At 62.5% G+C, this 23,199-nt stretch overlaps 2 protein-coding genes across 3 annotated transcripts; one reads left to right on the top strand and one right to left on the bottom strand.

Annotated features, from left to right (window-relative positions):
• Nucleotides 1-814: 814 nt before the first annotated feature.
• GPR179 (G protein-coupled receptor 179) lies at nt 815-13,616 on the top strand. Its single transcript, XM_086478189.1, has 15 exons — nt 815-1,662; nt 2,549-2,657; nt 3,549-3,655; nt 3,844-4,039; nt 4,252-4,320; nt 4,747-4,856; nt 4,965-5,203; nt 5,658-5,796; nt 5,985-6,090; nt 6,186-6,332; nt 6,681-9,800; nt 10,140-10,673; nt 10,794-11,737; nt 12,407-12,686; nt 12,978-13,616. Exons 1-15 carry the CDS (start codon nt 815-817, stop codon nt 13,614-13,616), a joined length of 7,587 nt encoding a protein of 2,528 aa, XP_086334315.1.
• Nucleotides 13,617-16,364: 2,748 nt separating this feature from the next.
• On the bottom strand, nt 16,365-21,022 carry MRPL45 (mitochondrial ribosomal protein L45). 2 transcript variants are annotated; one of them, XM_086477956.1, is made up of 8 exons: nt 20,966-21,022; nt 20,494-20,686; nt 19,919-20,036; nt 19,436-19,534; nt 18,741-18,789; nt 18,368-18,517; nt 18,108-18,281; nt 16,365-17,065 (listed from the first exon to the last, which is right to left on the bottom strand). In XM_086477956.1, the coding sequence occupies exons 1-8, from the start codon at nt 21,020-21,022 to the stop codon at nt 17,006-17,008; spliced, it is 900 nt and encodes a 299-aa protein (XP_086334082.1). In that variant the 3' UTR covers nt 16,365-17,005. The 2 variants fall into 2 exon arrangements, with proteins under 2 accessions (XP_086334082.1, XP_086334083.1); XM_086477957.1 differs by having other exon boundaries at nt 20,978-21,022.
• Nucleotides 21,023-23,199: the final 2,177 nt, after the last annotated feature.

The following is a 23,199-nucleotide window of genomic DNA, read 5'->3' as shown; positions in this document are numbered from 1 at the left end:
AGCACGCCCCACTGGAGGAGGAGGGACGGGGACCTGCTCTCCCCACACCTGCCTGGGGGCTGGTGAAGAGGGAAGTCACCGTTCAAGACGGGGCGGGGGTGGCGGGGTGCTGAGCAGCCTCCCGTGCCTCAGTTTCCCCTCTGCAACCAGGGCAGTGCTGTGGGGGACCCAGGACATCATCCCCCAGCTTGGGGGGGGCTGGGTGCCCACCCCGATATCGCACTCACCACCACAAGCACATCCTGCCTGTGTGCCACCCCCACACACACCCCCACCCCCCTTTCCATCCCATGGCCGGGGCGGGGGGCCGGGCACTGCGGGGCTGAAACCCGGGACCATATGGGGACCCAGCGGGCGACCTTCTCCCCCCAACCCGGCGGCCGAGGGGGCGATGGGGTGGGGGATGCTGGGAGGAAAATTCCCGGCCCCGTTGCCATGGCTTCCCATCAGGATGCGCTTGCATCATGGCCAGCCCGAAGCGGGTCGGAGTGCTGGGGTCCCCACGGGGTTCAGGGTGTGGGGGGCTCCCCAGCAGCTCGGCCTGCCCGAGCGGGAGCCCAAGGGGGAAGGCGGGGAAAGGCGGGGGGGGGGGGGGGGGGGGCTCCCGGCGGGCAGCGCCAGCAGATGAACACGTTTTGGAGCCAGTGACGTCTGCTCCGGCATCACCGAGCGAGGAAAACAGGCGGCAGAGTGGGAGTTCGGCCCCGTGGAGCAGAGCAGGCTCCCGGCCGGCTCGGGCACTGTGCCCACCATGGCCCCCCCGGGCCGGCCGGTGGGGCCACAAAAGGCCGGGGGGCTCCGCTGAGCCCCTGCCATGGGGCCGTGGTGGTGGTGGCCGCTGCTCCGGTGCTTGTACGCGGTGCTGGTCCACGGCACCGTCCTCGCAGGGGGCCAGCGCCTGCAGGAGAGACCCCCCCAGCTGGCGGGATGGTCCCCGACCTCGTTATCCTCCTGGGTGCCCACGCCGGAGTCGGGAGCGTCGGGGGACCCCGAGGGCTCGGCGGCGGCGCTGGCTTTCCTGCAGACGGGCGATGCGCAGCGGCTGGCCCAGGCGAACTGTAGCCGGGGTGTCGCAGCGGGGGCACCCGGTCCCGGCCCCCCTCCGGCGCTGCGGGTGGCCCTGCGGGCCGCCCCCGAGGCGCTGGCCCACGCCGCCAACTTCCTCAACATGCTTTTCCAGACCAACGACATCCGCGAGGCCAGCGTGGCCGAGGACGTGGAGTGGTACCAGGCGCTGGTCCGCAGCCTGGCGGAGGGGCACCCATGGGTGCGCCGGGCGGTGCTCGCCCTCGACGCCCACCCGCTGGCCGCCAAGCCCCGGCTGATGCTCCAAGCCACCAAGGGGGACGGCGAGATCCTGCTGCAGGACGTCTCCGCCGCCGCCCCCAGCCTCGGCAACCTCAGCTGGGACAACGAGTGGTTCAACGCCTTCAAGTCCCAGCGGACCCCCCTCCTCCTCCGCAAGCGCGTGCTCAGCAATGACCTGCGCAGCATGGAGACCCCCAAATGGCAGCGGGGTGACAGCTACGTGGGGGAGCCGGGCCACGTACGGTGGTCCCCGCCGTTCCTCGAGTGCCGGGACGGCAAGTTCCTCCCCGCCTGGACGGTCACGCTCTCCTCTGCTTTCTACGGGCTCAAGCCGGACCTCAGCCCTGAGTTCAAGTAAGTGGTACCTGGAGGGTTTGGAGGGGGTGTAAGAGGGCTGGGGGGTCCCCTGTGTGCGTGCTGGGGGGTGCAGCTGGAGGCATCACCTTGGGGTGCAGGCAGCGTGGCGCAGGGTGTGTGCCAGCCCCCCCCCCCCCCCCGGCACATGCCAGCCCCCTGCCTGCGTCCCCGTGCCTGCGTGTGCACAGGCACACGTGTGCGCGTGGGGATTTGCACGTCCGCAGGCGCGGAGCTGACCCCCGTCCCCCCAGTCGTCCCCGTGCTGCCCACCTTGGGCTGCCACCCCCTGCCACGGCTGTGCTGGGGGGGTGGGTGAGCCAGGCCGGGGCCCCTCCTGGGAGCTGGGGGGCGGCACCCCTGGGCCGGTGGTTCCCTGCTGCACCCCAGCACCCTCTGCAGAGGGGCCACAGCAGGCAGCAGTGGAGAGGGAAGGGGGCAGCTGGGTTTAGTCCTGGAGAGGGGACATGGCCCCATTTCCAAGGGGGAAGCTGTGTCCCCCTCGAAGCACCCAGGGAAGAGGGTCGGTCCCGCAGGGCGAGGGGACAGCACCCACGCAGGTTGCCACCCCAGCAGCTCCTGTTTCCCAATCGGTTGTGTTAAAGCCCCTCTTGAGAGGCAGAATCTACACCCAGGAGCTGCCGCCCCTGCCCCAGCTCCAACCTCCCCCAGACACGGCTCCAGGGCAGGACATCCCTGACCAGGAGCTCCGGGGACATCGCTGACACCTTGGATTGCCCCACTAGTCCGTGCACCAGCCACCCCCGTGGCTGTCCCCTCCCCTGCTGCCTGTCCCAGTGGCAGTGGTGGGGCACGGCCGTGATGGGTGGGGGGCACAGGGAGGCCCCACGCGGCGCCGTGGAGCTGACCCCGTCCCTCTGCACAGGGGTGTTGTGCGGGTGGACATCGAGCTGCGGGACGTGGCCATCGACCAGTGCGCCAGCGGGCCGGGCTGGTTCGCAGACACACACCGCTGCGACCTCAACAGCACCCAGGTATCAGCCGCCCCATCCCCTCGCCCAGCAGGGCTGGGGCTTCCCCACACCAAACCATCCCTGGTCCCCTGGCCCTGCGGCACGTCCCACCCTCCGGGCTGAGCTTTATCCTCTCCCGGCCCGATCCATCTGCTTCGTTCAGCTGCTCTCGGCGCCGCAGCCGAGGGGTTTATTGTGCAAATCTTCCTTCCCCGCTGCCAGGAGCAGCGTGTGACCTGGCACCGCAGGGACGGCCGGGCTCCAGGGGCTGGCAGACGGTGGGCAAATCACCCCGACCAGCAGCCCCTGATCCCTCCAGCGGTGCCCACCCGGGCGAGCCGGTGATGCCCGAGTGTGCTCCAGGGCTCGGCACAACCAGCAGCGTCCCCAAACAGGGCGAACCCCGGAGCCCCCCAGCTCGGTGCAGATCGGGGTCCCACCCCAAAAGCTGTCCCCAAGTGGGAAAGGCGTCACCAGCTTCTCTTTCCTGCCAGCACCCCACGGGCGATGCCCTCCAGAGGGACGGGCTCTGCCGCCCGGCGTCTCTCCAGAAAACAACAATACCCAGAAAAGCTGCCAGCCCGGCCCATTCGGGGCAGGATCTGGCCGTGGGGGATTAGGGCAGCAGTGCCCTGCCTGCTGCTGCCGTCACGGCCGGGCAGGATTAGTGCGCTCTGCTGCATTAGGTGTCCATTTAGGTTTTAGGGAGGGATTTGGGGGCCAAGCTTTGGCTTTTAGTTCTTAAACGTTTAACCACTGATTCCTCCTGGGCGCGGGGGAGGACGGCGTGGGGTCAGGTACCCGCGAGCTGGGGGCTGCTGGAGCGCCTGGTGCAAGGGGGGGATGCGGGGCTGGGGGGAGCATACGGGGTGCAGGATGAGCCCTCGCCCTGTCTCAGCCTGTCTCCTTCAGTGTGTCCCCCAGGAGAGCCGCGGCTTCGTCCTCGGGAGGTACCTGTGCCGGTGCAAGCCGGGCTTTTATGGGGCCGGCGGAGTGGCCAGCGGTGCCCGGGCAGGTGGGTGCTGTGCCCAGCCCCGGGGTCCCCATTTCACCCAGTGGCACATGGCTACAGCAGTGGGGGCCAGGGCTTTGGGGGGGCGATGTCTTTGGGAAGCCTGAGCACGTGCCCTGGCCAGGAAAGTGCCACCAAGGCCAGGAGGCGGTGATTTCACCTGGCCATCGCTCTGTCCCCAGGCGTGGCGGGGAGCACGGCGGGGGCGGACGGGGGGTCCCGGCTGGCGTGCCGGCCCTGTCGCCAGGGATGTGCCACCTGCAAGGACGATGCGCCCTGCCTGATCCAGGAGGACCGGGCGCTGCGGGCGGCCATCCTCTCCTGCCAGGCCTGCTGCATGCTGGCCGTCTTCCTCAGCATGCTCGTCTCCTACCACTTCCGACGGAGCAAGGCAAGGCGGCCCCGCGTCCTCCCCCCCTCCACCCGTCACCCCCTGCCCTGCTCCCCTCCCACCCCCAAACCCCGCGGTCTCAGGGGGAGCTCTCAGAGCAGGGGGATGTCACAGCCCGGCACACTCCGAGGGGGATCTCCCTGCCCTTGCTCCATCCCCTCCGAGCGCTGGCTGAGACTCCCGGCTGCACCCTCATGCCTCTGTCCCTGCAGAGGATCCGGGCGTCGGGAGTCATCCTCCTGGAGACGATCCTCTTCGGGTCCCTCCTCCTCTACTTCCCTGTGAGTATCCAGCCATCCCCAAGGCTGAAAACCTCCGGGCTGGCGATTAAGAGCGTTTGCAGCCTGGCCAGTTGCTTCCTGGGCGAGGGTGTTGAGCTGGCCCCAAGCAGGGCACGGGCACGACTCCACCTAATTGTTAATTTTACTGGCACAGCCCCCAGCGGCTGCGGTATAAACCTTCTCGGGAAAATAAATCCCTTTTCTCCCGCTGGTCGTGGGAATTAATCCCTGCCCAAATCCTCTCTCCCTCTCGCAAGAGCTGCGGCGGATGCCGTAGAGCCAAGGGGGAAGGGCGGCAGCGGGGCTGACCCGAAAGCGGGTGGTTTCTGAATCTCCGGTGTTTGTTGCCCCCACCCCCCTACCGGCTCCTGTCAGGCAGGATCTGGCCCCGTGTCGCCCACTGACCCCTCTCTCCCACCGCCCCAGGTGTTCATCCTGTACTTCAAGCCGAGCATCTTCCGCTGCATCGTCCTGCGCTGGGTGCGCCTGCTCGGCTTCGCCATCGTCTACGGCACCATCACCCTCAAGCTGTACAGGTAGCCGGGATGGGGGGGCTGGATGCTCGGGGGGGCTGGATGCTCAGGACACCCCCCCCCCCCCGTGACACCAGCTCAGGGCTCACCCCCCCGCCACGCGCCTCGCAGGGTGCTGAAGGTGTTCCTGTCCCGCACGGCCCAGCGAGCGCCCTACGTGTCGAGCGGGCAGGTGCTGAAGATGCTGGGGCTGATCCTGCTCCTGGTGCTGTGGTTCCTGGCGGCCTGGACCATCGGGATGCTGGAGAACGTCGAGAAGAACATCCCGCTGGTGATCCGCACCCAGACCGCCCGCGGGCTCCACTTCTACATCTGCAGCCACGACCACTGGGACTACATGATGGTGATCGGTGAGACCAGCCCCCGCGGTGTCCCCGGCAGGGGGGGTCCCCACAGCCCCAGGGCCCCATCCCGTAAATGCAGCACGTGGGGTTTTAATTTCCTTGTCCGTTTAATCTGCCTGGAGCTTGCAAGCAGGGCTGGGGCACCCGCTCTGCCTCCCACCCTCTCCTCTGAGCATCCCCAGGACTCACCCTGGCGCAGGCGGTGAGTCCCGGTGGCCTTCGGGCAGGCTGCGCCGGGGAACGCTCTGCACCGCACCTGGCTCTGACCACGGCATGTGCCAACAGCAGCCGGGGTGAAGGTGCTGGGCTGGGTGCGCCCCGCAGCAGGGAGGTCCCAGCGGGCAGCAGCACCCACCCCGCAGCTCAGCACCCATCGGTGCTCCCCAGGGAAACGCGCTGAACGGCAGCAGGGCGGTGGGGCTGGATGCTCAGCGTCGCTCCGCCGCTCTCTCTCCCGCAGCCGAAATGCTGTTCCTGCTGTGGGGCAGCTTCCTGTGCTACGCCACGCGCGCCGTGCCCTCCGCCTTCCATGAGCCCCGCTACATGGGCATCGCGCTCCACAACGAGCTCATGATCTCGGCCGCCTTCCACGTGGTCAGGTAGGGTGCGGGGCCGGGAACCGACGTTCCCAGCCCCGGCGATGCGGAGGAACCGGCGGCAAATCCTTGAAGCCAACGGGTTCCTTGCGTGGGTCCCTGGGCAGGGTGGAGGCTGCGGGGTCCGGAGGTGGGGAGGGGGCTGCGGGTGCTTCGGTGGGACCCGGCGCTGCCCTCCTCACCCCTTCCAGGTTCATCATGGTCCCCTCGCTACACCCCGACTGGACCCTGCTCCTCTTCTTCGCTCACACCCACGGCACCATCACCATGACCCTGGCGCTGCTCTTCATCCCGAAGGTAACACACGGCCCCGGGGGGACTTGGGGAGTCAGGGCTGGGGTTCCCTGGTGTTTTAGGGACCCCACAGCGAGCTCACCCCTCGCCACCCCCAGTTCCTGCACGCCGGCTCGCCGCTGCGGGAGGAGATCGCGGCCGAGGTCTACGAGGATGAGCTGGACCTGCGGCGCTCGGGCTCCTGCCTCAACAGCAGCATCGCGTCCGCCTGGAGCGAGCACAGTCTCGACCCCGATGACATTCGGGTGGGTGGCACACTCAGGACCTTCTTTTGACGCTAGCTATGCAGCCCCGCGCAGAGTAAGAGGTGCCTTTCGCGATCTTTCTCCTGATGCAAAGCAGAGGGGCGGGGGGGGGGGGGGGGGGGGGGAGAAGGGGGTGCAGGGGGAACCGCCACGGGTGGGGAAACCTGTTGCGTCCCCTGGGTCGGAGGGACGGGCAGCGGGGGGGGGGGGCTCGGGGACACAGCCTGGTCTTAGGGGCCAAGCTGGGGCTTTGCGGGGTGGACCCAGCCGCAGCCCCCCCTCCGCGCGGTCCCATCGTCCGTGCTCTCCTTTCTTCCCTCTCTCTGCCGTGTGTCCCGCGGCGCGCAGGAGGAGCTGAAGAAGCTTTACATGCAGCTGGAGGTGCACAAGACGCGGAGGATGGCGGCCAACAACCCCCACCTCCCCAAGAAGCGCAGCTCCCGCCGCAGCCTGGCCCGCTCCATCGCACGCCGCGGCGCCGAGCCGCCCGAGGCCGCGGCACGCCGTGGCTCCTCGGCCAAGCGGCTCCCCAACGCCGGCGGCACCAGCCTGCGGCTGTGGGAGGACGGCTCGCGGCGCCACGCCGCTGCCCCCCGCAAGTCCCTCAGCGCCGAGGGTCCCCCGCGGGGAGGCTCGCTCACCCCCAGCCCCCCGGGGAGGAAGGCGATGGTGACGCCGGCCTCGGAGCAATCCGACAGCGAGTCCCTCGACGACGCCCCGCTCGTGTGCAAGTCGGCCAGTGCCCACAACCTGGTGGGCCACGGGCAGCCGCCCCCGCCCCGCGCAGCCCCCTTGCAGAAGTCGCTCAGCGTCGTCGCCGGGGCGCGGGAAGAGGCCCTGCTCGCCGCCAGCCAAGCCGCGCGGGAGGTGTGGCGGGCCAACCGGCACTTGTCCGCCCCGTCCTCGCAGCACCCCACGGGCCAGGGACACCCCAAAGAAGCCGGGAAGCCCCGAAGCCCCGGTGCAGCCGATGCCCTCCGGCCAGCCGGCTCCAGCCCCGCCGAGGGGTGGCCCCAGGAGGACACATCCCCCCCGGGCGACGGCAAGGTGCAGAAACACGTCACCTACGCACCCGTCAAGAGCATCAGCATCGACAGCTCCCACCTGCCGGGGCGGGTGCGGGTGGCGGTGAGGAGGACCCCACCGCGGCCCCCCGTCCGCTACCAGAGCCTGGGGCGGCGTGCTGTGCCAGCTGGGGACAGCCCGGAGCCAGCGGAGCCACCCGCAGACCCCCTGGAACGGGCAGGGGAGCCAGAGGGAACACCGGCAGGGATGGTGGAGGAAGATGCGGGGCAAACGTCCCCCGCCGCGGGGAAGGGCAGGCTGCTGCCCGCAGCCTCCCTCCCGGCACAGGTCTGCCCCTGGGAGCTGGTCCAGGAGGAGATCTTGAGTCGGAAGCAAAAAGCCGCTGAAGCAGCGGACTCGGGGACCCTCGGTGACACAGCGGCCACCCCACCCAGCATCAAGCCACCCTCCCAGAAGACCTCCTTCCGGAGCCTGGGACTTGCCATCAAAGCCTTCAACCGCTCCCGGGGGAAAAGCATCCTGAGGGGGAAGAGGGAGGGCGAGGGGAGCCTCAGGAAGAGGGGGCACGAGCGGGAGGGGGGCAGCAGGAGGGAGAGGCTCAGCCGGGCAGAGACAGCGGCCGCGTCCCCCGAGGGGATCGGCCGAGACCCCACCGCCAAAAGCCCCGAGTGGAGCAGGCAGAGGCCCGGCAGCGAGCCCACTGCCCGCCCATGGCAGGGGGACGCAGTCCCCTGCCAGCAAAACAACAACGCTGGCACTGCCTGGGAAGCCACGGGCTGGGGGGATGGCAGGGGAGAGACAGAAGGACAGCGGGACAGCCCAGCCCTGGGGACAGGCGATGGTGAGAAACCAGCAGAGGAGCCCAGTGCTCCCCAGGGGGACGCAGATGATGGTCGAGCCCAGGAGCCACCCTCGGGGGTGCACAAGGTCCCACCCAGCGTTGGCCCCCAAGGAGCTGAACACCCCCCTGGAAGCCCAGAGGCGGCCAGCAGTGGGAAAGCATGGATACGTCCCCAGGAAGGGGCTGAGGCTCCCATGGCGGAGGCGGGGAAGGATGCTCCTGCAGCCACTGTGAGGCTGCTCACGCCGAAGGAAGGGGCGGCTGGGCTGACGGAAGGGCTCGAGGGGGCCAGCAGGTCCCTCTGCCCCCAGGACCGCGCAGAAGTAGAGCAGCCACATGCCAAAGCCGTTGCAAGCAGCAATCCCCCCTCCACCACCGGTGTGCGGAGAGCAGCGGCCGAGAAGGCGGGGGCTGAGGTTTGGCCCCGGGGAGCCCCGGGCACCCCAGGAGGAAGAGGAGCTTTGCTGCACCAGGAGGCGATTGCTTCCCAGGAGGACCCTGGGGTCCCACTGGGTGAGGAGAGCCCGGCCAAGGCACTGGAGAAGAGGGGCAGCCAGCCTGAGCCCCTCGGTCCTGGGGGGAGCCGAGGCACCGAGAGGGTCCCCCCAAGGAGCCAGAGCATGGAGGTGGCCCCAGCTGCAGTGGGGAAAGCCACGAGGGCAGCGGGCAGGCAGGCAGAGGTCTGTCCTGGGGAAACCCACGCAGATTCCAGTATCAAAATAAAAATCTGCCCCTGGGAGGAGAGCGGGGGGCCGGGCAGAGCCCTGGGGAAGGGCAGCAGCGAGGGGGATCCCAGCCGCCCCAGGGAAAAGCCGGGTGTGGAGGAACCACTAGGAAAAACCCCAGGGCTGCTGAAAGCAGCTTCGGAGAAAGCAGGCAGTGTGGAGGGCAGGAGGGCTGAGGTTTGTCCGTGGGAAGCTGCAGGAGCTGACAGCGATGCAGATGTTTGCCCTTGGGAAAGGGGAACAGCCTTATCCCATGCAGGAAAACTAGATGATGGTAAAATTTCCCAAGTGAAGAAAGGGATTTCCCCACAGAGAGCAGGGGAGACAGCTCCGGCCGCAGACAAGGGGAGCAGCCAGCGGGGATCCCCCCACCCCAGGGGAGGTGCAGCAAAACACCCAGCTCTGCCCAAAACACCATCCAAGCAAGCAGGAACCACGGATAGCAAAAAGGCTGACATTTGTCCATGGGAAGTGGAGGATGAGCCGATTGCTAAAACAGAAATCTGCCCTTGGGAAGAGCCTGCAGCTCCATCGGGGAAGGAGAAACCGAGTCAGGACACGCCTGGGACTTCCAAAGGGGAAAACAAACCAGGATCCGGAGGATTTGAAGATATCAAAGCAAAGCTGGCAGAGATGGGTGGCCATCAGCCAGGGCGCAGGGACATGGAGATCTCTGCAAAGCTCATTAGGAAAAGCCTGGAGAGCTCAAGAGCTGAGTCCAAGAAATCCCAGAGTGTGGACAGCATAAAGGAGGAGATCTGTCCTTGGGAGAGCCTGGGCAAGGAGCAGCCCCCAGAACAACCTCGTGCCAGGAGCCCAGCACTGCCCCCATCGCCTTCAAAGCAATCCCAGAGCGTGGAGAGCCTGAAGGCAGAGGTCTGTCCTTGGGAGTCTCAGGAGCTTGAATCCTCTGAGAAAGCCGAAATCTGCCCCTGGGAGGCGGCTGCTCTACCATTGAGTAAGGAGAAATCAAGACAGGACAGAGATGCTCTGCCCACAGTGAGCAAAAGGCCTTCTAGAGGTCAAGGTCTCTCGAAAGAGGTTGGAGATGGCACGTCTGGGAAGAAGGAGGAAGCGAGCAGAGACCGTGAGTCCGTCTGTCCCTGGGAGAGCCTGGGCGCGGAGCAACCCCCAGAACAACCTCGTGCCAGGAGCCCAGCGCTGCCCCCATCGCCTTCAAAGCAATCCCAGAGCGTGGAGAGCCTGAAGGCAGAGGTCTGTCCTTGGGAGGCTCCGGAGGTTGAAGCCCCTGAGAAAGCCAAAATCTGCCCCTGGGAAGTGGCCGCAGCTCCCTCCGATCAACCAAAGGCAAAGCAGGGGCCGGGGGGGGGCTCAAAGGGGGACAAGCGCATCAGGCGCCAGGCAGCGCTGGCCAGCCCGGTGAGATCCCTGGAGAAGGGCAGCAGCGCGCGAGAGGCCGTCTGTCCCTGGGAGAGTCTGAGCTCAGAGCAGCCCCCAGAGAAACCCCACGCCGAGAGCCCAGCACTGCCCCAAACGCCTTCAAAGCAATCCCAGAGCGGGGAGAGCCTGAAGGCAGAGGTCTGTCCTTGGGAGCTTGAACCTACGGAGAAAGCCGAAATCTGCCCCTGGGAGGCGGCTGCTCCACCATCGAGCAAGGAGAAATCAAGACAGGACAGAGATGCTCTGCCCACAGTGAGCAAAAGGCCTTCTAGAGGTCAAGGTCTCTCAAAAGAGATTGGACTTGGCACGTCTGGGAAGAAGGAGGAAGCGAGCAGAGACCGTGAGTCCGTCTGTCCCTGGGAGAGCGCGGACACAGAGGGCTCCTCCACGGGGTACAGCACGAAGAGCACAGAGCTGCTGAAAGCCACTGCTGGGAAATCAGGGAGCACGGGGAGCACGAAGGCTGAGGTCTGTCCCTGGGAGAGTCTGAGCTCAGAGCAGCCCCCAGAGAAACCCCACGCTGAGAGCCCAGCACTGCCCCAAACGCCTTCAAAGAAATCCCAGAGCGGGGAGAGCCTGAAGGCAGAGGTCTGTCCTTGGGAGCTTGAATCCTCTGAGAAAGCTGAAATCTGCCCCTGGGAGGCGGCTGCTCCACCATCGAGTAAGGAGAAACCAAGACAGGACAGAGATGCTCTGCCCACAGTGAGCAAAAGGCCTTCTAGAGGTCAAGGTCTCTCGAAAGAGGTTGGAGATGGCACGTCTGGGAAGAAGGAGGAAGCGAGCAGAGACCGTGAGTCCGTCTGTCCCTGGGAGAGCCTGGGCGCGGAGCAACCCCCAGAACAACCTCGTGCCAGGAGCCCAGCGCTGCCCCCATCGCCTTCAAAGCAATCCCAGAGCGTGGAGAGCCTGAAGGCAGAGGTCTGTCCTTGGGAGGCTCCGGAGGTTGAAGCCCCTGAGAAAGCCGAAATCTGCCCCTGGGAAGTGGCCGCAGCTCCCTCCGATCAACCAAAGGCAAAGCAGGGGCCGGGGGGGGGCTCAAAGGGGGACAAGCGCATCAGGCGCCAGGCAGCGCTGGCCAGCCCGGTGAGATCCCTGGAGAAGGGCAGCAGCGAGCGAGAGGCCGTCTGTCCCTGGGAGAGTCTGAGCTCAGAGCAGCCCCCAGAGAAACCCCACGCCGAGAGCCCAGCACTGCCCCAAACGCCTTCAAAGCAATCCCAGAGCGGGGAGAGCCTGAAGGCAGAGGTCTGTCCTTGGGAGCTTGAACCTATGGAGAAAGCCGAAATCTGCCCCTGGGAGGCGGCTGCTCCACCATCGAGCAAGGAGAAATCAAGACAGGACAGAGATGCTCTGCCCACAGTGAGCAAAAGGCCTTCTAGAGGTCAAGGTCTCTCGAAAGGGATTGGAGATGGCACGTCTGGGAAGAAGGAGGAAGCGAGCAGAGACCGTGAGTCCATCTGTCCCTGGGAGAGCGCGGACACAGAGGGCTCCTCCACGGGGTACAGCACGAAGAGCACAGAGCTGCTGAAAGCCACTGCTGGGAAATCAGGGAGCACGGGGAGCGCGAAGGCTGAGGTCTGTCCCTGGGAGAGTCTGAGCTCAGAGCAGCCCCCAGAGAAACCCCACGCTGAGAGCCCAGCACTGCCCCAAACGCCTTCAAAGAAATCCCAGAGCGGGGAGAGCCTGAAGGCAGAGGTCTGTCCTTGGGAGCTTGAATCCTCTGAGAAAGCCAAAATCTGCCCCTGGGAGGCGGCTGCTCTACCATTGAGTAAGGAGAAACCAAGACAGGACAGAGATGCTCTGCCCACAGTGAGCAAAAGGCCTTCTAGAGGTCAAGGTCTCTCGAAAGGGATTGGAGATGGCACGTCTGGGAAGAAGGAGGAAGCGAGCAGAGACCGTGAGTCCGTCTGTCCCTGGGAGAGCGCGGACACAGAGGGCTCCTCCACAGGGTACAGCACGAAGAGCACAGAGCTGCTGAAAGCCACTGCTGGGAAATCAGGGAGCACGGGGAGCACGAAGGCTGAGGTCTGCCCCTGGGAGAGTCTGAGCTCAGAGCAGCCCCCGAAAAAACCCAGCGCCAGGAGCCCAGCACTGCCCCAGTCGCCTTCAAAGAAATCCCAGAGCGGGGAGAGCTTGAAGGCAGAGATCTGTCCTTGGGAGTCTCACGAGGTTGAAGCCACTGATAAAGCTGAAATCTGCCCCTGGGAGGCGGCTGCTCCACCATCAAGTAAGGAGAAACCAAGACAGGACAGAGATGCTCTGCCCACAGTGAGCAAAAGGCCTTCTAGAGGTCAAGGTCTCTCGAAAGAGGTTGGAGATGGCACGTCTGGGAAGAAGGAGGAAGCGAGCAGAGACCGTGAGTCTGTCTGTCCCTGGGAGAGCCTGGGCGCGGAGCAACCCCCAGAACAACCTCGTGCCAGGAGCCCAGCGCTGCCCCCATCGCCTTCAAAGCAATCCCAGAGCGTGGAGAGCCTGAAGGCAGAGGTCTGTCCTTGGGAGGCTCCGGAGATTGAAGCCCCTGAGAAAGCCAAAATCTGCCCCTGGGAGGCAGCTGCACCTCTGCAGGAGAAAGGAGCAGCCCCGGGTAAGGTGAGCCTCCCACCAAAAAAAGCGGGTGCCTCCAAACTACCGGAGAAGGGGAGCAGCGAGCATGAGGCCATCTGCCCCTGGGAGAGCCTGGGCACGGAGGAGCTTTCCCTGAAAACAGCACCGGGCAAAGAGCCGTCCAAGAAGTCCGACAGCTCAGAGAGCAGGAAAACCGCTATCTGCCCCTGGGAAGCCGCAGAGCCCACCGGCTCGGAGAAGGAAAGCTTCGAACCAAGCGTGCCCCCACAGGGAGCTGGCAGAGCATCCCCCATGGGGACAGAGAAGTCACAGGCGGTGGCAGGAGCCAGGGCTGTGGCTCCAACAGCCCTGCTGAAAAAATCCAAGGGCAGATCTGACGGTGAGGCTGAGCACAAGCCCCTGTGCCGCATCCTGCCGGGCATCCAGCCCGGCCCCACGGCAGAGCTGCCGCCTCGGCGAGCGAGCACAGCCCCCGCGGCGGGCAGCAGCCCCAGCCCAAGCGCTAGCGTCGCCGAGGTTTGTCCCTGGGAAACAGAAGAGGCTCCGTCAGCATCTGACAAGACCAGCACGGACACGAGGAAAACCTCCGAGGTGTGTCCGTGGGAGGTGGAGAGCGTGGATCCCACCCCGACCCTCCGCGGGCAGGGCAGAGCCGGGGTAAGCCCCCAGGATGGAGGCAGGGGTGTGAGTGAAACCAAACCAGACGTCTGCCCGTGGGACCACGAGTAGCTCCCTCCGTCCGGCCACCAGCCGGGGTGCAGACACCACTTTCAGGAGCAGAAAGTCTTGAGCTGAAAGCTGCTGCCTACCTGCACGGCCTGGAAGGGGGGACCGAAGCGTGCACCAACACCAACGGCGCTGCCACACGCCATGGGGGCTCCTGTGGTGGCCGTCAACCAGCCAGGCTTGGGGACCGATGCAGCAAGGGGACGGTTACCACCTCCTGCCTTCATCGAAGCTCTGAGCCAGGCAGCAGCCTGCAACCACCACCCCGCCCGGCACAGGGCCCCCTTGGTCCAAGCGGGGCACCCAAATCTATTCAAACCCCCGTCGGGCCGACCTTGCTCGCTCCCGTCAACGCAGCGGACACAAAGCTGCGCCTCGCCGGCCAGAGACGCAAGCTGGACAATGAAGCAAGGGGAGAGTCAAACCAGGAGCTGCCAAACAACGCAACTGGGGAGGAAAACGGCTTTTCCGCGTTCCCACAGCCCAGCTGATCTCCCCCAGCGCTGCTGTCACCTCTATTTTAAGCCAGGGCGGTTCCTGTGAGCCCCGCTAGGACCAGGTCCTGAAGCTGGGGATAAAGAGCTGTTGCTCCCAGCCAGCCCCATGACACGTTTTGCTTCCTTGATCCAAAGTCATTTATTTTTAAATATCCTCTGAAGTCACCGAGGCAGCCACGGGGCTCCCACGCACACAAAGCAAACCTTTCTACTCTGTTTTGGCCCAGCGACGGCAGCCCAGGGCTCGGACACCGCACTTCGGCGATGCTCACCGTCCTCTCTGTCCCCTCGCTCGACCTGGGTGGGATAAACCCACCTTCAGGCCACCCCGCTGCTCTGCTTCTAGAAACCTCCCCATGCACAGAGGCCGAGACGGGCTTTCCCTCTCCTAAGCTCCTCTCTGACTAACTTTACAGCACGGCTACGCTTCTAACTCGCAGCAGCTCAGCTGTGAAGGTGTTTGTCTTAACTACCAACGCCGCTAACTCTTCAAAGCACTTTCTCATGACTGGTTTCTTCTCCTGCACCGCGTGTGCACGTTCACCACGTGTGCAAACACGCCCAGGGCTCACCTTCCCACCACGGGAGAGTTTCTTCCATCAACGTTTCCGCCGGCAGGAGCAAGCCTTCACTTTTACAGCCCATCTGCAGAAGCGCCGGATGCCTTTTGTCATCCCCCGTTCCAACCTCTCCCTCTATTTGCAAGGCCCATTCCTTTGGGGCAGAGATGGAAACGGACTCCTGGATGACAGAGAAGGTGCTGAGATCCTGGATGACAGAGAAGACGTGGACACCACGGAGGCACTCCCACCTCCAGAGCACCAGATGGGGTTTGCCATTACTCACTCACAAATGCACACGGGAAGGGACGCAGCCGTACGTCAGGGTCGGGAAGGCAGCAGCGGGGAAGCAAGAAAGCCTCCAGCCTCCCCAGATTTGTCCCTCCGCTCCCCTTAGATGGCAGCAAACGAAAACACAGCCAGCAGAAGGGAAGGTTTCGGTTCTCCCTCCGATCTCCACGCGAGGCTGGGGCTCAGGGCTCGTCCTGCCGGTCCTTTGTGGTTTTATTTCCACCCTCCCTAGAAAGCGGCGTTGCCGTAGCGTGCTGCTGCCTGTGGTCTCCGGCGCCGACCGTCAAACCATCACCCAACCGTGTAAGTAAGTGTACATACAGAAAATAAAAGGTATTATCTACCGAGTGCCTGCTTAGTGCCTGATTTATGGGGTGGGGGCAAGATACCAGATATGCTCGAGGAAGAGGTACGGCAGAAAGCAGCGAGGCTGCGAAGGAAGCCCAGAAGTGGTTTAGGTGCAGAGGTCTGAATATTGGCAAAGGAGATTCGGAGCTACACGCTGCTAGGCTGGAAGGAAAGGCCATTCTCCCAGGAAAGGCAGCCACTCCACCAGAAAACACGCTCTTTCCCCTCAAAGCCAGAGCTGAAGAACCTTGTCTGTTGGTCCTAGTTGAGGAGTCACGTCCGTACCTGCTCGTGAGCTGCCCGAGGCACACCAGACACAAGCCAGGCCGCTCACGCTCATTTATTTTAGCTCCTCGCCCAGCTCACAGGCTGGAGCGACGAATCCCTCTTCAGCTCGTGAACGAAGCGTAGGCAGAAGGCTCAATATAGTAGGTTCTTTCAGGAAAGGCAGACAGATTGTGACACCCCTCCGATTTCCAAAAAGATGAAAGGGATTCCATCGCTGGCTCCTCTCCTAACTGAGGATAAAGCTGATATTCTGCCCTTTGAAAAGAATATCATTCACCAGGAAGGCCGAGCAACTCCGCAAGCATAAGGAGCTGTAACTCTTTTACAGCACGCTCCGTAAAATCTTTCAAGGAAGAAGAAAAAAAATGCACTTAACCCTCCCAAGCTCTGGAAAACAGCCGAGTTAAAAAGCAAGACAAGGTTGAAAAAGAAAATGCTTTGTTGTTTCAGGACCAGTGCATATTTTGCTCAGTGACTGGAAGCAAATGGCACTTCTCTGAGCAAAACAGAGCAAGAACAGATCAGCAAAGCAGACTGGCTTACTCCCAGCCATGGAAAAAGGTAACCTCTGGGCGCGCGTTTTCCCGACCTACACAGCCTGCAAACCCAGGGGACGCGATGCAAATGTCATCGTGTCCACAGGATGGTGCCAGCCACTCACCAACAACATCCCATCGGGGAGTTGTCTGTAACAAATGCACCAAAACCCACCAGCTGTGAGAAACGCTGCCTTGCAAGAAGGCGCTGGTTGGCAATAACTCTGACCGTCGGAGTCAAAATCTTTTATTAAATTATCAGCGCTGCGCTGCAGCCCCGTGGGGAGGCTTGGCCGGGAACAAGCCCCTATTCAGGACTCCAGTTGCAGTACCTGCCCAGAAGAATCTGATTTAAAGTGTGCTTGCTGCTCTTCCCTGGGAAGAAGCCTGGGAATCAGTACAGAGAGGGAAAAAGGAAGCGCCAACACCTCCTGCTGCAAGTTTTAATGAAAGCCCACCAGGTCTGTGACGCTTCCCATGGAAGCGCCAAATATCCCACGTCTGGACAGATTTCTGCTGCCGAGAGCTCTCGCGATGCAAGTTCAGGGCAGAAGTTAGCCTGGAGAGAGGTCCTGAAGAGAGCTGAGCTCTCCTCTCCGCAGGAACACGGAGAGGGTTACGCTGCAGCACACTGAGTCTACTTGGATAGAGCAAAGCTCCTCTCAGAGCTCATCTGAACCTCCCTCCCAGGCCCCTCTTGCTCCTTTAAGGACAACTTCTTAGTGACTCAAGTCCACTCCTGAAGCCTCTTTCTTTTTTGTTGACTGCTCACTGGAAAGGCACAGCCACATCCAACCAGCTGCCTCCACATTCACCACTTCTTCCCTCCAGGGCTGTCCGTGCTGCTGTCCCTGCGCAGGCTCTGGAACTTCCTACTTCGTTTCTTCATACTCTTGTGAGGGATCCAAGGTCGGGCCAGGAATCATCACCGTCTGAAAAAAAGCACGGAGTAAAATCAGCACGACCCAGAGCAGCTCTGAACTGCTCGAATTAGGAATTCTCCACGTGACAGAGCGTGAGAAAGGGTGAGGAGGGGGCTCTGGCAACGCAAGGGCCTTGCACAGCACGACGACCAGACGGCAGCAGCACGGGGGAGGACACCGAGGGCGAGCGGGACGACAGGCCTTGCGCTACGCTGCGGTTCTCACCTCCTTTCTCTCTAGGCCCTGTTTTCAGGAGCAGAGGAAGCCAGAGCACCCACACCTCTTTGCCAGGCTACGTCCAGGGAGCAGGAACCCCCTAAATTATCACCTACAGCAACGCCCAACCCAGGTCAAACGCCCTCAGGCTCCTATGACAGCTTCGGGGTGCTAGAGGCCCGTAACGCCTCGTTAATCAAGAGGTCTGCTTGCAGATCAACCCACCACCTCCCCGTTACAGGAAACTCAGCTTTGGTTTTGTCCAGAATTAACTAACTGTTAATTATCAAATGATAAGACAAACTGACAGTGTATAGCATTTGGTCTATATTTGATAGATACCAAAAGAGAGGATTTAAAAATCAGTTTTGTTTAATTTAACGTATATCCCTTTTTTTCTTATTTTTAAGACTGCCATATTGCAACCTTTAAGCTTTTTGTTTTCTAAGCTGAGTTGCTATATTGACATTTCTTACTCAGATACTGAACCCAGCCAGGCAAACCCACAACTCAGCTACCCCCTTTCAGGTGCTGACAAGAGGATGAACTACAGCTTCCAGGTGGCTAACACGAGCTGAGCCACGGCGTGCTAACACAATAGAACAGAAACACGGCATAAAATACCAGTGAACAAAATAAAACAAAGCAATTCGAGTCAAGGTTAATTTCAAAAAGCTTTCTTTGGACCAGATAATCAGGCACGAGCTTCGGCCAAGGCGGCTGCCAAGCACAATAAGCCTCATCCCAATCTTCCATTCCTGCTGCTTTGGTAGACTCTAGGTTGTGTGTTTCCCAGGCACAGGCCACGCTGGTGCCTTGTCCTGGTGGTTTTTACCTTAACAATGGGGTCCTTCGGTGGAGCCCACTCCGGAACGATCTTGCCATGCATCCTCCACGTGCCGTACGGGTTGACCAAGTACCTCTCAAACACCACATACTCCAAAACGTCCTTGGGCGCCTGCTCCCCACCGTACATCAGCCGCCCGAAGCGGTCATAGATTGCCAGAATCTACGGGAAAAGAGCCAAGAAAGAGATGTCGGGCCGGGAACAGGTCGGAGTCCGTCGGGAAAGGCAGGGGGCAGCGGGGGATGTACCTGCCGCGTGTGCATCCGCACCGTCACCTGGCCGTACAGGTTGCCGCGGTTGACGATGCTGCTGCATCGAACATGGACCACTCTTGGAGGCTCCAGCGACTCCACAAAACTCCAACGGATGGTCTTGTACCTGTTCCCACGGACCATCTCCTATAGAGGAAAAAAAATAAGCACCAACTTAATTAGGATGCAAATTGAACGACGAGCAAACTACTACACGCAACGAAGCGTTCCTTCGTTCACTAGAGTTGTGCTTCCCCCCCAGCTCTGTCGTTACTGTACCCAGAAAAAAATGAGACAGATGCTCGGGTTTAGAGAGCCTCAAAGACCACAGAAGGGATCAAGGACACGCTACATCCAGATAAACACTCACCGGGTAGCAGCGCTCCGTCACCAGGGAGTGGAGTTTCTGCTTGTTAAAACTGCAAGTGAAACACACGCCGTCACCTGAACGCAGATGTCATTAAGAAGGCTTACCCACAAATTCCTGCTTCCCCAGAAGACACCCAATCTACTGGCAAAAAACAATTAAAAGCAAATCTCTCCGCTGTGATCTCGGCACAAAACCGGAACACGAACGCGAGCTGGTTGACCAGATTTCGGGGACAGACACAACAACGTCCTTTGGAAGCCAGCGACGACCTAAATGTTTTATTGATGTCTGGAATTGTAACCAAGAATGAGGCAGTCTGGAAGTCGGTTCCATTACTGGAAAGCGGAACAAGCCAGGGGAGCATCGTTTCACATCCAACCCCTTCCCTGCAGCGTGATTCTGAACAGCACCAACCACCCACTCATCTGCTGATAACACCGGTGGTGCAACAGCTCACCTCCTCTGCAGGGCAGGTCAAGATGAATTTTCTGCGACCTGCTTTTCATTCTCAAACGCAAGAAGGAACTGATCAAATCTCCAACTCTCTGCTCTTCACAGAGATGGGGGCGGAAAAAGATAACGTACTTGTTGCAGAGGAGGTACGAGGATTAGAGAAACGAGGAAGAAAAACCAGAGCACCCAAGGCAAGAGAAGCAGGACCTACACAACGACCTCAGTCAGAGAAAGGGTCTTACTTTGCCAGGCAGTTGTGAGCTTCAATAAATATCTCCTGCGCCTTCTCTGGGAAGGTTTTAGTGCTGAAATCTGGATCGTGATCTTTTACCTTCCGCAGACTGAAAAGACAAGAAGAGTTTCCACAGTAAGCGGAGAACAACTTGGAACAGTCTTCCACGTTTGAGATGACAGGGATCTTATCCGGTTCAAGCCCAGCTTTTAACAGGGAGCAACTGCAAACTGGAGACTCCCCACTGAGACATAACCCCTCCAGGTGCTCGCAAAACGGACACAGCGCTGGAAACCCACAGAATCCTCAAGAAAACGAGCGCACGCTGCGCGCCAGAGCACGTGCCTTGTGCTCGCTCTCACACCAGGGCCTGCTGGTGAAGCGGCACAACAGGAAGAAGCGGGCAGAAAGCAAAAGGCCCCGCCTCACCGCTGACAAGACAGAACCGAGCAAAACTTCTGCACCACGGACGAACGACAAGGGAGGTACGTACGCCAGCTGGGAGGCAGCGGTCTGCTTCAGCTTCTCCACCTTTTGCTTCAGCCCATCTTTGGACAGGGAAGTCAAGCGGGCGTCGCCCTCAGGAGGGACGTAGGGGTCTATAATATCAGCTGCAGGAGAGAGAAGAAAGGTCAGGGGGAGGCTCAAAACCACCAACGTGAAAGAATCAAAGAGGCAGCAGCCTGGCGTGGCAGGATTCCTCCCTGAAGATGTTTGTAGGATGAAATACGAGCGGGCAAAGAACTGCTGGTCTAACACAGCTCATCAGCAGCGACAGGCGCCTGCTCTCCGCTCTCCTCCTCCACACAGAGAGGAGGAGAAGGCACATTCAGCAGCAGGAAACACGACCTCCCTTGCTATTCCAAGGTATGAAGGGGCCAGGAGCTTGACACGCTTCTGAGGGAAGGCAGGAGAGCTGCTCTCCCTCACCGGGAAGCAGAGTGTGTAATTCAGTCTCCTGCAGACAGACACTCTCAGCAGGGTCACAGCGCTCAGGCTAACTGCTCCGTGCTGCTGCTTGGCGCGAGTTTTGCCCTCGAGAAGAGCCCACAGCAGCCTTTCTACCACCTGTGCAGGCCAAGTAGAAAGGCCGTTCTATACGATCCTCAGGAAGCGAGGCCATCAAAGATCGGATCCTCCTCTCCTTCGCTTCAGGAGACAGCTCTTTGACCCAGTGGGGGACAGAAAGCCTCCTCTTCGTTCTCACTGGGACGAGACAGGCCGGACCCGCTCCAGCACGACGGAGCACGGACTCTGCAGCCTAAGGAAGAGAAAACACAAAGCCGTGGAGTCAGCGCAACGGCCAGCAAACACCTCCACCATCTTGACTGGTTTCCCTTCACCCCTCCCAAACACAGAGCAGCTGTAAACACACCAAACGCCACTACCTGGAGCCCGCCCCGTCTCCATCTTCCCTCGTCCCTGACCCCCCACACACACCCCCACCCCGCGGCTCCTCAGCCTCCCCGCGGCTCCTCAGCCCCTCGGCCCGTTCCCTTCCGCCCCTACGCCGGCCCCCAGCCCCGCTCCCGGTCCCCACCTTCCAGCACACCCGCAGGCCCAGCCGGCCCACACCCGCCTTCATGGCGGCCGCCATCTTCCCGCCGCGCTGCCTGCCGGGACGTGGGCGGAGCCGAGACGGGGAGGGAGGCGGAGCCGAGGGGGGGCGGGGGGCCCGCGCGCGGAGTGGGTGGGGCCGGCGGGAGCCCGCGCCGCGGCAGCGAGTGGAAAATTCCATCGGCTGCGGAAGGGGAGGGGGGCGGGGGCCGGGGGGAGGCTCCGCCCCCCGCGCGCGGCGGGGGGACCCCCGGCGCCTGGTGCAGTGCGCTGGGGGGGGGGGGGGGGCGTCCTGCAGCGGGTTCCCGGTGCACCGAGAAAGGGGGGCGGGGGGGACACGACACCGGCGACCCATGCGACAGATGAGAGACCCCCCCCCACACACACAACCCCGCCCCAATGCGGGGGGGGGGTGTCGGACCCACCCGTGCCCCCCCCCCGCGGACCTGTACCCCGCCCAGGGGGGTGCCCCCGGCAGCTGAGCTCGGCTCCGGTGCTCGGTGCTTTTGGCATTTCAAACCGCAGGAGCACCGGGAGGGGGGCGAGGGTCCCATCCCAATGTCCCGCTGGCAAGCCGGGATGCAGCAGCAATGCCCCTAAAGCAAAGCACCCCCACCACCCCCCCCCCAAAAAAAAAAAAACCCAAACCCCTTCCCTTTGAAATCCCAGCTCCGGGAGCCCCGGAGACACCCCGGGATCGCTCAGCGCCTGCCCACAGCTGCAGGGGGAGGCCTCGGTCCCTTTGGCAGACCGAAACACGACGTGGGGGTGCAAACACGACGTGGGGGTGCAAACGCAACATGGGGGTGCAAACCCCACCCCACCCCAGGGCGACCCAGGGAAACGGGGGGTTCGCTCGGAGGCTCCGGGCTGCGGTTCGTTTCGCCTGGCCGTGCTCCCAGTTCGCTTTGGGGACTGTTGATCTTGGCTACGAGGAAGCGTTGCTCCATCGGACAGCTGGTTAATGTGTAGTGACGGCTCCGCGGTGCCCGAGACCGTTGATCCCAGCCCACGCTGTTATCTGTGCCGGAGCGAGCTGGGAGCAGCCCCACAGGGCTTTGCTGGGGGGCACAGCGGGGAGCCAGGCACCCATGGGTGGGAGGATTGCATCTGCATCCCAGCAGCAGCTCCGAAAGTCTGGCGTTGATGCTTGTGGGGGCTCAAAAATCCTCCCCGCTACACCCTCATCAGGAAAACTGGAGCCAGTTTCCCCTCTGGAAAACAGGGATGAAGCCCCCAGGGCTGCAGAGCCAGTCCTGGAGCAGCCGGGGCTGAGTCACCGGCCCCAGCGCCCCACGGCCTCAGCGCTTTCCCACGGCTTGGGACTCGTGGGGCTGGATTTTCCCAGCCCGTCTGGCTTTCCCGGCTGCGGAGCTGCCCCGTGATGCCATCTCAGCCGGTTTTACCACCGTGAGCAGCCATATCGGGGCTCTCGCAGCCCCCTGGGGGCCCCATCTTTGCCATGGAGAGCTGCTGGGGAGCATGGCCCAGGAGCCATCCCTGCCTTGCTGCGGGTTGGGCCGGGGCTCGCCCCAGCAGCAGTGGCCTCTGGAGATGCCACTTGACGGTGTCCCCAGCCCACGTGTCACCTTCCTCTTGCAAAACCACCACGCAGGGATTTGCCCCATTGGGAGAGGCGGACCAGGGCTGGGATTTGGAGAGGGACCTGAGCACCAGCAGAAGCGGGACGTGCTCAGCACCCGCCCAAAGCTGAGCTGTCCCCGCCAGCTCCAGGCAGGGGCTCGGCCACATTTGCCTCCATCCTCGTGCAACTCGCCCCAGGTACACGGCGAAGCAGGAGGGCGACGGGCAGACCCGCCCGCACGCATCACCGTGCTGCGAGAAGGGGAAGCGATGCAAAAACGCCTCCCAACCACCCCCACCCCGGGAACAGCCTGTGGAGCAAGAGGCCCCGAGAACCACTTTGCAGCTTCGAACTCGCCGTTGTCCCCGTGCTCCCGAATACCAGAGATTCCTGCCCTAAGCCGCCGGCCCAGACCTGCGAGGCAGGATTAGCCGGTGCCCTCCGGCTGCTCCCGCTCTCCGCAGGAACGGCAAAAACTCTGGCAAAAGAGAGAAGAAAAGAAAAGCCTCTCTTGGGATCTTTCTTTTTCTTTTCTTCCCCCTCCTTTTTTTTTTTTTTCCCCTTGTTTTCCTAATTAAAATGGTGCACTGACAGCGGTTGGTGGATGCAGAGTCTCTGGGCTAATTACAGCT

Source organism: Leptosomus discolor, chromosome 25 (assembly GCF_034619465.1).
Source record: "Leptosomus discolor isolate bLepDis1 chromosome 25, bLepDis1.hap2, whole genome shotgun sequence".
NCBI lineage: Eukaryota > Metazoa > Chordata > Aves > Leptosomiformes > Leptosomidae > Leptosomus > Leptosomus discolor.
The sequence above is the reverse complement of the archived record's forward strand: the minus strand, read 5'-3'. Positions and strand labels throughout refer to the sequence as shown.

Bases quoted from the DNA above. Each gene is read 5' to 3' on its own strand.
- MRPL45 (XM_086477956.1), bottom strand. From the start codon at position 21,022: ATGGCGGCCGCCATGAAGGCGGGTGTGGGCCGGCTGGGCCTGCGGGTG. The intron at 20,037-20,493 runs GTGGTAGAAAGG...TCTCTCCTGCAG, and splicing joins TTTCTACTTGGCCTGCACAG to CTGATATTATAGACCCCTAC. The intron at 18,790-19,435 runs GTAAGACCCTTT...TTTCACTTGCAG, and splicing joins GCTCACAACTGCCTGGCAAA to TTTTAACAAGCAGAAACTCC.
- GPR179 (XM_086478189.1), top strand. From the start codon at position 815: ATGGGGCCGTGGTGGTGGTGGCCGCTGCTCCGGTGCTTGTACGCGGTG. The intron at 5,797-5,984 runs GTAGGGTGCGGG...CACCCCTTCCAG, and splicing joins GCCGCCTTCCACGTGGTCAG to GTTCATCATGGTCCCCTCGC. The intron at 10,674-10,793 runs GTCTGTCCCTGG...ACGAAGGCTGAG, and splicing joins CGAGCAGAGACCGTGAGTCC to GTCTGTCCCTGGGAGAGTCT.